At 42.0% G+C, this 12,019-nt stretch overlaps 2 protein-coding genes across 3 annotated transcripts in view; one reads left to right on the top strand and one right to left on the bottom strand.

Annotated features, from left to right (window-relative positions):
• Nucleotides 1–4,853, bottom strand: part of sec61b (SEC61 translocon subunit beta) — a 6,113-nt gene extending 1,260 nt beyond the window's left edge. The window contains exons 1-3 of the mRNA XM_008289911.1: nucleotides 4,692–4,853; nucleotides 3,188–3,288; nucleotides 1,172–1,276 (exon numbers count right to left, since the gene is read on the bottom strand). Coding sequence (XP_008288133.1) covers nucleotides 1,172–1,276; nucleotides 3,188–3,288; nucleotides 4,692–4,694 — 209 coding nt within the window. The 5' untranslated portion in view covers nucleotides 4,695–4,853. The remainder of the gene's footprint in view (nucleotides 1–1,171; nucleotides 1,277–3,187; nucleotides 3,289–4,691) is intronic.
• A 350-nt stretch (nucleotides 4,854–5,203) lies between these two features.
• alg2 (ALG2 alpha-1,3/1,6-mannosyltransferase) lies at nucleotides 5,204–11,421 on the top strand. 2 transcript variants are annotated; one of them, XM_008289909.1, is made up of 5 exons: nucleotides 5,204–5,260; nucleotides 6,787–6,958; nucleotides 7,076–7,213; nucleotides 8,585–8,752; nucleotides 9,945–11,421. In XM_008289909.1, the coding sequence occupies exons 2-5, from the start codon at nucleotides 6,788–6,790 to the stop codon at nucleotides 10,683–10,685; spliced, it is 1,218 nt and encodes a 405-aa protein (XP_008288131.1). In that variant the 5' UTR covers nucleotides 5,204–5,260; nucleotide 6,787; the 3' UTR covers nucleotides 10,686–11,421. The 2 variants fall into 2 exon arrangements, with proteins under 2 accessions (XP_008288131.1, XP_008288132.1); XM_008289910.1 differs by having other exon boundaries at nucleotides 5,205–5,241.
• Nucleotides 11,422–12,019: the final 598 nt, after the last annotated feature.

The following is a 12,019-nucleotide window of genomic DNA, read 5'->3' as shown; positions in this document are numbered from 1 at the left end:
TTCCATCTGAGTATTGAAGAAAGACCCTTCAACACCCAAAGAAAAGTCCAGCTGCTTTTCACTGAAGCGCCTACAATCTGAAGAGCAACTGAAGGAACCTGTTCCCTAATTAAATGCAAGGATGCAAGATAAATTTTAATTTGCTGCTTTAGGCGAGCTTTTTAGGCTGCAAACATTATTTTTGATGGGATGTTTTAACACAATAATAATGATGATAATTGCATCCAGTTAATATTTGGCGCAATCTAAACTCAAATTTCTGCGTCGATGAATGAAATTAGCCTGAAAACTCAATCACCTCGAGTTCAGGAATGATGATTTTACACAGAGAAAGCCAATTCCCCCTAACTCAGTGTAATTTGTTGGCTGAAGTTGTTATAACTCAAAAAGACGAATGCAACTGAGCCCAAACATTACTTTTTAAAGTGCAGGAGCAGCCAGATTAACACACAGAATCCCATCGTTTGCTGTAATCCCGCGCAGAGCGAGAGTCTCGGTGAAGAGGCCGATTTTATTGATGAGCTCCGGAAACAAGGAGGCGCTCTCATCTCTGAAGGAGGCTCTGAGTAGAGGAGGAGGTGGGGGAGGCGAGGTGGACGAGCGCATCGCTAAGTAGCAGCATCGCCATGCCAACCGTCTCCTCCGCGGCCCCCCCTCCTCCCCCTGTCAGGAGGCTGTAATTGAGTTGACCTTTCAGAGTGGATCCTTTAATGAAGCTTTGAGGCCGCCGTCTAACGCAGGAACAAACACGCACTCGATATACAGCACTGTATGGCCGGTCTGCCCTCCTTCGACTGCTGGAGAGACGCACTCAATAACCAGCGCGGCACCATTGATCAGTCATGACCGGCTCTGGCCAGGAGACAGGACGCCTCCTCCAATATTAAGGCCGAGGATGTAGCAGAATATAAGTTTGAGAGTCGTCTAAACGTGCGCTTCCCTAACACATGTAATTACGTGTGCGTATATAGACACTTAAATCGAGCTGATCCACCGCTCATAAAGCCGGCTACCACCGAGTCACGTCTGCTCAATTTCCTACCATTAAGTGTCGGAAATCCTGAGGATTAGTATGTATCTGTGAGTGGATGCGAGTTAAAATGTCAACGGCTAAATTTGTTTGCGAGTGTTACGAGTACGACTGATTTATAGCAGCTGCTTTTACACTCACACTTTGAGGCCTGGCGAGTCTTCGGTGTAGAAGCGCCACATGCCGCCAGTGCCCGCCGATCCGGTGGTCCTACCGCCGCTGCGAGTGCCGCTGCTGGTGGCTTTCCTGGGAACACACACACACAAAAACACCTTTAACCCTCTGAACCCCAAAACCTGCCAGCTGGTTTGAAAGGCCTTATTTTTTACTTTAACACCATTTATTAGCACTAAAGACTGTAAAAACAGAGAAAAGAGTTTGATTTTCCAACTTTCAGATGGTCCCAGATCCAATTATGTGTGAAATATGAACCAAATCCAAGCTTAAAATTGTGATAGTTTATTTGACATTACTCATTTAAATATTTGCCATTTGTACAAACCAAATTCTGTAAAAAAAATCTGCACTATTCAGCAACACAGAGAAGCCATTACTGACTGAATTGTAACCAACAGTCACGTTACAAAAAAATTAGGGGTGGGACTTTAACATGTTAATTACAATTAATTAACTACAATAAAAATAACGCGTTAAAAAAAAAACATTGTCGCTATCCAGGACTGCTAGCGCTAACAGCTCCAGCGGTTTCTGTGCTCGCTGCAACATGCTTTGCATTCAGGTGGTAACGTCAGCTTGATGTGCTTCGGTGGGATGCAAATTCTTTTTTGCACAAGTTGCACAAAACCACGCTCTGGTCAAGGCTTCCATCAGGCAGTTGTTAAAAATAAAACTTAGCCTCCATCAGTCCAAGCAATACACTCTCATCGGATTCCTCCATGTTTGTTGGTGTTGTTAGTGACGCATCTTGTGCATCATGTGGTCGGTGGACCATGAAATTGGGCGCTGTCAAACGTTCCGTGTTGTCTGGATGCAAACTGCGATTAAATGTGTTAATTTCATGTTAGTTTTTTTGTTGTAATCAATTGATCGTGATTAACACTTTAAAGTATATTAGGTGTGGGACTTTAACGCGTTATTTACATTTAACACCTTTAAGTCCCACCACTAAAAAAAAATAAATAAAAAATTGGGATTATTCGTCTGAACTACAGGCTGTGTATGCAAACAAATTAAACATGAACGTAGTTAAATACCAAAAGTGTGTCAAGCCACCATTTTTTCCAACACCTGTGGGCACTTGAAAAATGTTGTACATTCTCAAAATTCGCCTACAGGGAGGTAAAATGCCATAAGAGGAGAAAAAAAAAAGCCCAGGAACTGTTCGGCTAGAGGTAAACAATTTTACATACATCAACCATTAAAACTCTTCATGTTAAATAAATTTTTTGTATGGGAATGGGAGGAAAAAAAAGCTTGTGAAATTGATTGTAAAGTTTAACAAACTTACAAATTCAAGCCTCTAAACCAAATTAAAACCATTAAATTTGAGCCTCCCATCATAGTCAGAAAAAAAATCTGTGCTCTTAGACTCCACATCCAGAATGTAATTTTAACTACAGTAACGGTGATGAAAGAACAGATTGATTCATGGCTGCTTCGCTCCTGTGATGAGATTAAACAGAGGTTAATGAGGTAATGAAGAGGGTGGTAGTAATGGGTAATAATGAGCGAGGGAGGAAACCGTGAGCTTCTGATTACACACTGATTAAGCCCACAGCACAACATCTATCTGCTCTAATCTATGGAGGGCAAACAAAAATACAGGGGAGGGCTATCTGAAAAGCATCAATCACTCTTTACAGTATGATGGCATGAACAGGTGGGGGTCAAAACGGGCCGTGTGCCCAAGGTAAGCGTTAATGTTCGATATAAAATAGGCTTCAAGGTCTGTTTTTCCACTCTGGTGTGCAACATAAAGACCGAATGACAACGGAAAAGTGACCGTATAGTGTCTTTATAAGTTGTTGGACCATCACAAAAATAATTCTTACAAAAGATATTCTTTCATTTGAGGTTTTGATGATGGTCCCTTAACGGCTGAGTGTGAGGCAGGTTTAGCCTCTTTATCTGTGGGCATCTGTGGAAGACAGAAGTCTATACAAGTCAACGTGTAGCGGTCAGATTGTGAGTATGTACCTCTGTCTGACTGTGGAACCTGCTGCTGCTCGGGGGGCCACGGTCTTGCTGGGGGAACGGCCAGACGCCCCAACGTTGGTTGCACTTGCTGCTGGTCCAGGCTGAGGAAAAAAAAACACACAAACATTTAAGACATAAGAGCAGGATTCATTCAGTTATGTCCCTTTGTTACGGTCTGCCACTGCTCACAGCTAAAACAAACCTGTACCACTCAGATAGGGAGCTTTAACAATGAAACCTGCATTTGACTGATACTGTGCAGTGTGTTTATGTCATCAACTGATGGAGAAGAAGGCCTTTGTATCAAGTGGCAAGTCTCCACTTAATTGGTGTCGTATCATATACCAGTCCTGGAAAAGTATTGTGATATGTTGCCAAAAATGATCCTAAATCCAATTTTTATTAGTACCACTACTTAAAATTGATTATTTTTCATTCTGGCAACTTAGCGTTGAGACCAATCGTCCACAGCTCAAAGTTAAATATGGATTATTTTGCTTATGTCACCTGTCAACACACAGGTTGACTTGCTCAAAGGATTAAAAGAGCAACAAGTTAGTGAATGTGACAGACAGAATAATGAAAATAATTACATCATCCCCTTAAAGTAAAAAAAAGTGTTGTTTTTTTTTTCTTTTTTGGTGACAAGCGAACGTTTTTCTCCATCAGAGTTTGATGCTGCATTGAAGGCAAAAACAATATCTTTTCATCTAGCTCACAAATGTGGCAAATACAGTGTTCAAACAGTTAACTCATATTCCTGCGAGTTGGTAAGAATTAGGCATTCACACATTTGCTGATGAACAACGCTAGTTTTAAATGACAAACTTGAATTCCTGAAGAAAGAAACTTGGTGATTGAAGTGTGTGTCCAGCACTGTGACAATGAGTAAAGAGTTGATGCAGTTTTGGTTCAATGGGAAAATGTATAAACACATTATGCTGCAATAATTCACTCATCATGGTTTATGGCTTCTTTTCACAACCTTCACTTACACTGTCGAAACATTTTCTTTTTTTTCTTTTATAATCACCTAAAAAGCAACAGTTCTGTCATCTATTATTCCATTATGTTTCCTGCTGTTTTAGGCTTCTGCTTTGGTACTGTTCACATAAATTTAGACAGGCAAAGATTTAAAGTGAGACTTTTAGTATCATGACACCATCAGACTCTGATCTTGCTGTGCAGTATATTTATGTCAGAGACTCATGGAGAGGCCTTCACTGAGAGCCTACAGTGAGGTTTTCTACATCAAGTAAGTGGCAACAGTCCCTCTAATGTGCTCATGAACATTTATAATTAGTTAATTAGTTGCTATATTAATTAAAATATGCACTAAAATACTATTTGAGTTGGAGAGAAACAGCCACGTCCACAGATGAAGAGCTAGGTTAGCATGTTGGCTAACACATAGCAAAGCGTTAACTCAGGTCTGAATGAATGCAGTGGAGCCGGTTAGCACGCGCAGCTGTAACAGTTTGGAATGAAGCTGTGTGAATCTTACCATTTTGTTCACTTTGTCCCGATACGAGCTGAAACCCTGAAGTCCTTCTTCACGCTGACGTCCAGCAGACAGCCGATGTGTGATTTGGTCAAAACTTGAGAAGAGAGACCAAAAAGCTGACGCGGATCTAAAAAGGACACGACTGCGAAACGCAAGACCAGCGTAGGCGACCGAAGAGAAGCCTGACCGGCTGATCGCATTCAACGCAGAAATTCGAGACCAAAGCTTTATTTTGGAAACATATTTGTGAATGTTCTAGTACAATATATTTCTAGAAAGAAATTCACTTTTTAATATTTTCAATTTATATATAAATATGTACATAAATTTAAAGGCAGAAAATTTATCCGCCTGGATTTCAAAGGAGACGTGTCTCACAGGAAGCGTAACATCGGCGGAAACAGGCGCCATAGTGGCTCAAACATAGAGCGCGAGTAGCTTCATCACAACGGTGGCTTTGAGCCAAAATGGCGTCTAAACTGCGCTGTTTCCTGACACTTGTTCTCGGTAGCAAGACGAGCATTATCACTGGTTTCCAAACTTGGAGAAGGTAGTGAAGAGAGCCAAAGGTAATCAGAGCTGTATTATAATTAAATTGTACCGACATTTGGTTGTGTTGTTCAGTTACAAACACGACTGTTCACTAATTTAGCTGCCTTAAATGGCTAATGGTTTTATTTGCTACATAGGCTAGTATCTGTAATGAAACCAGTGCAGCTTTACACATCAGTTAGACTTCTTTCCTGGAAATCATTGTGAACCAGCCAAAGGTTTTCTTTATCTTAGAAGTATTTTGGATGTTCTGATAACGCAGGGAGTTTGCAGTGGATGTACTACTGAACAGAAGTGAATGCATCTCTGTATGGTACCTCCTCTCAGTAAATACTTTACTTTTAATTTGATCAGTACTGTTGTGTTGCTCTACGTGCCTCTCTAAAATACCCCAAAGGTGTTCTGCTGGATTCAAGTCAGGCCACATACTAGTCCAGGTCGTAGTTTTACTCCTTTGTGCTGTAGAAACTCTTGTGTGAATTTGTTCATGGGTGGTTCTCCTGCTGGGATATTCCTCTTGTTACAGTTTCTGCAGACTGGGAGACATCTTGTCAGACAATGTTCTGGTTTATCCACAGACATTCATGGTTCCATCTAAAAATATCATCTCTCCAACACCTTTTACACTCATGCAGCTCCATATCATCATATTCACACCTACGTGCTTCACTGTGTCAGGACTATGCATCCACTGTGGTAGTCCTGGTCAGGTTCATACCAAACATGTTGGACTCCATCTGAGTCCAACAAACATTTCCTGGTCTCATTTGACCCAAGAATGAGCTCTCAGCATTCATTAAGCCTTTTTATTGTTCTTTATGTTTAATGTTGCAGTTAAGTGTCAAAGGGCAAGCAAAGTTTTTTGTTTGTTTGTTTCTTGGGTTGGTGTTCTGAAAAGTCCATCACACTGCCCGAGCTGTCACAGAAACTCTGATTTCCATTAATAACTTCTGTACCAAGTCTGACGCAACTGCCCATCTGCTTTTCACAGGCAGATTGTGCAAGCTGCGCACTGTCCGTGCCAACATTTTAGAAGGACGACCACTGCAGCTCTGATTAGTTATACTAATCTTTTAAATATTGCAATTATTGAGAGGTGATATAATTTTACATCATCTGACATTCAATATTTGGCAGGCGTTACGCGCTTCTGTTTTATCCTGTAGGTATATATCTTTTTGTTAAGTAAACAGTCATGATGTCCTTTCAGGCAAAAAATATGAATTTAGTTACAAAACCACAAGCTCTACTCTACATATTTACTGTTTTTGTTGATTGGATATTAGGTTCCTTTTGGCAAACAGAGTTGTTAGTTGTTTTCTTCAAAATCACATTTTAGGTTGTTTGAATTCTACAGAAAATAATCTTTTTTCTTGGATGTATCTCATAGATCAAGAAAGTCACTGTGCTGCACATATAAGCCTTGCATTTCTGATTTTGGCTGCATCTGGACTGCCAATTTGCCGTTATTTCATGTTTTTACTTTTTTCCCCCAATTTTTTATTCCAAATCCTATTTAACCTGCATCCATTCTTGTGCGCAGGATGGTGCGGGTGGTGTTTCTGCATCCAGACCTTGGCATCGGTGGAGCCGAGCGCCTGGTGGTCGACGCTGCCGTTGCTCTGAAGTCTCAGGGATGCAGCGTTCAGATCTGGACGGCCCACTATGACCCAAAACACTGTTTCTCTGAGACCCTGGACCCTGACCTGCCTGTGGTGCGTTCACACAAACCTAACTGCAGAATATTGTACCTGAAGAATACAAAAGAATATGATTGTTATGCTATTTTAAAAGCCACACATCTGATTTCAGTGTTTCTATTCGTCTAACAGGAGTGTGTGGGTGACTGGTTACCCACCAGTTTGTTTGGCTACCTGCATGCTCTATGTGCCTACCTGAGGATGATCTATGTCGCCTTCTACCTGGTCTTCCTCAGCGGGGTGGAGTACGATGTCATCTTCTGTGATCAGGTGAGTGATTTCACACAGTGAGAGCTCTCTGTTATGTCTGTTTGTTTGATCACTGGACTTCTTCTCATACCCGAGAGCAGCTTCCATTGTTAACAGCAGTGTGGTGTCTCATCCTGTTAGAACGCCTGAACATGACGTGGACACTTCCAGGCTTGTGCTTATTTTTCTGTAGTTTTTTCTTTTAGTCTAAGGATTATTTTTAGAGTCAATAATCTGTCTTTTATTTTCTCCATTAATCCATTTGTTGTTCAGTTTATACAATCTTACAAAACGGTAAACAAATGTGTGTCTTCCAAAGTCTTGTCCACAATCCAAAGATAGTCAGTTTACTTTGATAGAGGAGGAAAGAAACGAGAAGAACACTGAAGAAGCAGGAATCAGAGAATTTAGACTTTTTTTTTTTTCCTTGAGAAACTGGTCAAAGTGAGCACTTGATGATCAAAATAGGTGGTAATTCCTTTAGTAGGTGAGAACCTGTCAGAGATGCCACCATTCTCTCATGCACATCATTACTTTAAAAGTCATTATTGACATCAGTAAAGCTTCACTACCAAAAAGAATAAGGTTGCAGGTCACTATGACTTTTACAGAATATGTCCCTTTTATGGTGTAGAAAAACTTTGCATTGATGTGTATATGTGAATGTTTAGCTGTCATTTTAGATTGTTCTGTTTGTTATAATCTGCCCAGATATATGTAAAATGATGCATGACTGTCTGCTGTTGAAGGGACACTGTAGCCCTCTTTAGATGTGCACTCCTTTCTCCGAAGGCATCTGAATGCATTCACTCTATGTCTGAATGTGCTTCCTGCTTACTGTTCTATAAAAAATGTGACGACAGTCTTACGAGATTGGATCTAGTTCTGAATCATTTTGAACACAACACTAGTCTGAACTGCATGTTGTCACATTCACAGCATGCACAAGCGACACACTTGAAGTTCTGTCAGGTGATTTGAGGAAGGCTTTTTCCACATTTTACCACCAGTATTGGTACAGAAACATCACAGAGACAACAAACAACACAGCGCTAAAAGTGCGCTTAGCTTAGCTTGAGTCTTTTGGTTATTGGTGCATTAATATGTATGATACATCACTTGATGTTCTGTCTAACCTTATGTGTTTGACAAATATGGTCCTGTGTCCCCGTCACTGTGGTGTTTATGTCTGAATGAAGTTGAAAGGAACATTAGAAGTAACCTTCATCTGAATGACAGAATGCCAGATGCCAAACAGACTGATGAAGCATGTTACGAATTCCATATCTGAAATAGGACACTGAATGCATCAAATGTTTGATACTGACTAGTAATGAGGAAACAGTTAGTCTTGGGAGAACCTGTAAATATCTGTGCTTTATTTGACTACAGGTGTCGGTGTGTATCCCGGTGCTGCGACTGTCCCGTCACAGGAAGAAGGTTCTGTTCTACTGTCACTTCCCCGACCAGCTGCTGACCCAGAGGAAGTCGGCCCTGAAGAAGCTTTACCGAGCCCCCATAGACTGGATGGAGGAGCGCACCACGGGCATGGCTGATATGGTAAAAAACATAGAAACACACAAACAAACACTGCCTTTAATACAATGGATTGGATCAATCATTTCACTCATATGCACCATGCAGTCACACCATTTGGCCAAACAGCTCAGTCTCCAGCTAGCCTAGTGCTGTTTATAATAATTGGTGTCCTTTTGGTGGCAAACATGTCAGCCAACAAGATGGCTGAAAAAGGAAAGGGGGAAATATTTTCAAGGGAGCTGCAGGGAAAATTTAACTAATTTCCTTTTGTGTCTCATTTAAATAAAGTTTCCCAAGTAGTTTCTGTCTGCTCCTGTCTCATTTTCACCCACTGTGGGCTCATTTTTCACTGCAGTATAAAGTCCTGCACCTTTATGGAAACAGAACAACCACGACTACAAGGAGAGAGAACTCACAAATGTCTCCTGTGCCCTATAACAAAGTTGTAATGGCTTAAATCACCTAAATATTTGTCTCCTCGTTGCTCTGTGTAAACAATACCTGCAGTTTGGCCAAGCTCAGTCGAATATTTCTTGAATTTTTGTCACATTACTGGTTATCACAGCCGAGTCAGTCATGGCTTCTCAATTGTACTTAAGAATGCAGAATTTTTTGGTTTTAAATGTTTTTTTTTTTTAACTGTTAGTTTTTGGTGAATTTTAAAGTGGACACGATTCACATGTGTCATTCAGGTGACTGTGATGAAATACCACAATTTTAAGTGTTAAAGGGTCAGATTTGGTTCAGTTCTCTGATGGAACTGCATGTGACACATGGTTAGTTCAAGGACCCTTGAAATGTTGAAAATGCCACGATTCTTTCTGTTTTTATAGTTTCTGCTTCTGATAAATGGTGTCATTTAGGGAGATTTTTTTTTTAAAGACAACATGCCTTTCAAAGAGAGCTGAAGTGTCTCTTTCCAACCGGTTTGGGTCTCTGTAACTACTTAAACTGTAGTGCAGTGGAATACATTAAAATACAAGGTGTATTATTTTGACTTGAAACCGCTTCAATAAACCATATTTAAAACACTCTCCACAGGCGAGCTGTTGTAAAAGCTCAGGGCCCTGATAGAAATGGAATGACATTTCGATTTTAGTCTAGACTTTAGGATAATCACAGACCTCGGGCTGCCATCCGACTCATAAGGAATTAAAACACCTGTGATATATGTGAGATCCTTATGAACTAATCTCTCTGTACCCCTCCGTAGATTCTGGTAAACAGCCAGTTCACCGCAGGCATCTTCAGGGAGACCTTTCGTACTCTGAGCAGAGTCCAGACAGACGTCCTCTATCCCTCCCTCAACACGCGTACCTTTGACCAGCTGTCTGCTGAAGCTCAAGGCCTGGCAGGGCTCCTCCCTGAGGGGATCTCCTGCCTGTTCCTCTCTCTGAACCGATATGAGAGAAAGAAGAATCTGGGCCTGGCTCTGGAGGCGCTGGCAGCCCTGAGGAGCAGCCTCCCTGCAGGCCTGAGCGCCGGCGTTCACCTGGTGGTGGCGGGGGGCTACGACGAGCGCGTTACCGAGAACGTTCAGCATTACACTGAGCTCAAAGAGCTAGCAGTGCAGCTCCACTTGCAGAAGTGTGTCACCTTTCTGCGTTCCCCCTCCGACTCCCTGAAGGTGGCGCTGCTTCGAGGCAGCTCCGTGGTGCTCTACACCCCCAGCAGAGAGCATTTTGGGATAGTTCCTGTCGAGGCCATGTACTGCTGCTCCCCTGTTATTGCCGTGAACTCTGGGGGTCCCCTGGAGAGCGTGGCAGACGGGGAGACGGGTTTTCTTTGCGAGCCCACGGCCGAGGCCTTCTCCAAGGCCATGGAGAGGCTGGTGAGGGAGCCGAACCTCCGCAGGGGCATGGGACAAGCTGGGAGGAAGAGGGTGCAAGATAAGTTCTCTCTGCAGGCCTTCTCAGACCAGCTGCACGGCTACGTCGTCAGGCTGAGCCAGTGATGTGAAGGCTGCAGGAGACGCAGCATGAAAAACGATCCTCTGCTGAACTTTGAAAGTGACTGGATTCTCCTACCAGAGGATGTATGTGTTTATGTGCAGGGATGTGGGGGGGTATTATGAGGACTTAGAGGACAATTAATCAGCATTCCCCTGGAGGGGTTGCTGCGAGGGGGAAAAAAGGACGGAATCTCTGTACCAATTAAGAAAAGAGTAACGAGTTTACCTGTCCTATCTCTGGAAAAAAATAACTCCCCTGCAAGTGTGCACGCGTAGCAGCGCGGCAACCAGGAGCCTCGCAAATGAAAAGGATTGATTGTTAGAGTGAAATGCTCTGCACTGTGTGTGTCTGTGTTGTTTTTTTTTTTTTTTGCACCAGTAGTCTTTGTGTTTGTGTGTTTTGGGGCATGAAGAACAAGAATGCAGTTGTCACGCTCTCAGATCGATGAGCGGGATGCTTTCCACCACTTCCTGTCCGCCCAGAGCTTTGTTCCCCTCCTCGCATTCAGAAGACGCTGGCCTGTCCATGACTCCTGCTGCTACGTGGAGGTTATTAGCAGATGATAGAGAGAGTTTGGCTTTATTAGAGGTCTGGCTGATGGGCAGTGCGCCTGTGTCTGGGTCATTATCAACGAGGAGAATAGCAGAAGGTCATTGTGTCTGGCCTCCTCAGCCTTCCTACTGTATAGAAATGCTCTTATTGACATTCCTGAAGTCTTAATAAACAAGAGGAAACATAGTTTACTGAGTTGGTGGGTTTGCTTTGTTGGCAAGTTTGTTTGTTTGTGTTTTTTTTTTTTTTTTGGCCTTTAATAGCTAAGGATTTTGTGGGTGAGCATGAAGGCACAGGAACATCAGATCGGGTTGTTAAACGGACAAAGCAGCAGCAAGAAGAGTTTTATTTTGCTCATTAACAAAAGGCAGCGAGACAGAAGCAGCACACAAGTTTCTGTGCGCTGTCGTTTGAAGAGTCTGAGTTGTGTCCTTGTGGTCTTCATTCTGTTTCTTAAAAGGAATCTTAAAAAAATAGTTGGAAGATTAAGGTGTATATAGAGCTTGTTTTCATATTAGTTGATATGCAGATTGTTTGATTGAAGGTGAAGTACGTGATTCTAATCCACGCTATAAAAAATATCGCTTTGACTAGTTTGCATCAGTCTTTCTGAAATGTGGCAACTTAATGAAAATGTGTTCAGCCAACAAACTAAATTGAATTAGGGGGAATTAGCTTTTTTCACTACATACAAAGGTTTTTTAAAGTAACTGAAATTGCCGGAGCGCGTCAAGATAAGTAAGGAGACTTGAAATCCTGATGTAAAGTTAAGAAAAATGTATCC

The sequence above is a fragment of the Stegastes partitus genome, unplaced genomic scaffold (genome assembly GCF_000690725.1).
Source record: "Stegastes partitus isolate 25-593 unplaced genomic scaffold, Stegastes_partitus-1.0.2 Scaffold645, whole genome shotgun sequence".
NCBI lineage: Eukaryota > Metazoa > Chordata > Actinopteri > Pomacentridae > Stegastes > Stegastes partitus.
This window is presented reverse-complemented; position numbering and strand designations above follow the sequence as displayed.

Coding starts and splice junctions, on each gene's coding strand:
- alg2 (XM_008289909.1), top strand. CDS start 6,788: ATGGTGCGGGTGGTGTTTCTGCATCCAGACCTTGGCATCGGTGGAGCC. Junction 6,959..7,075: donor TGGACCCTGACCTGCCTGTG/GTGCGTTCACAC, acceptor TTCGTCTAACAG/GAGTGTGTGGGTGACTGGTT. Junction 8,753..9,944: donor CCACGGGCATGGCTGATATG/GTAAAAAACATA, acceptor ACCCCTCCGTAG/ATTCTGGTAAACAGCCAGTT.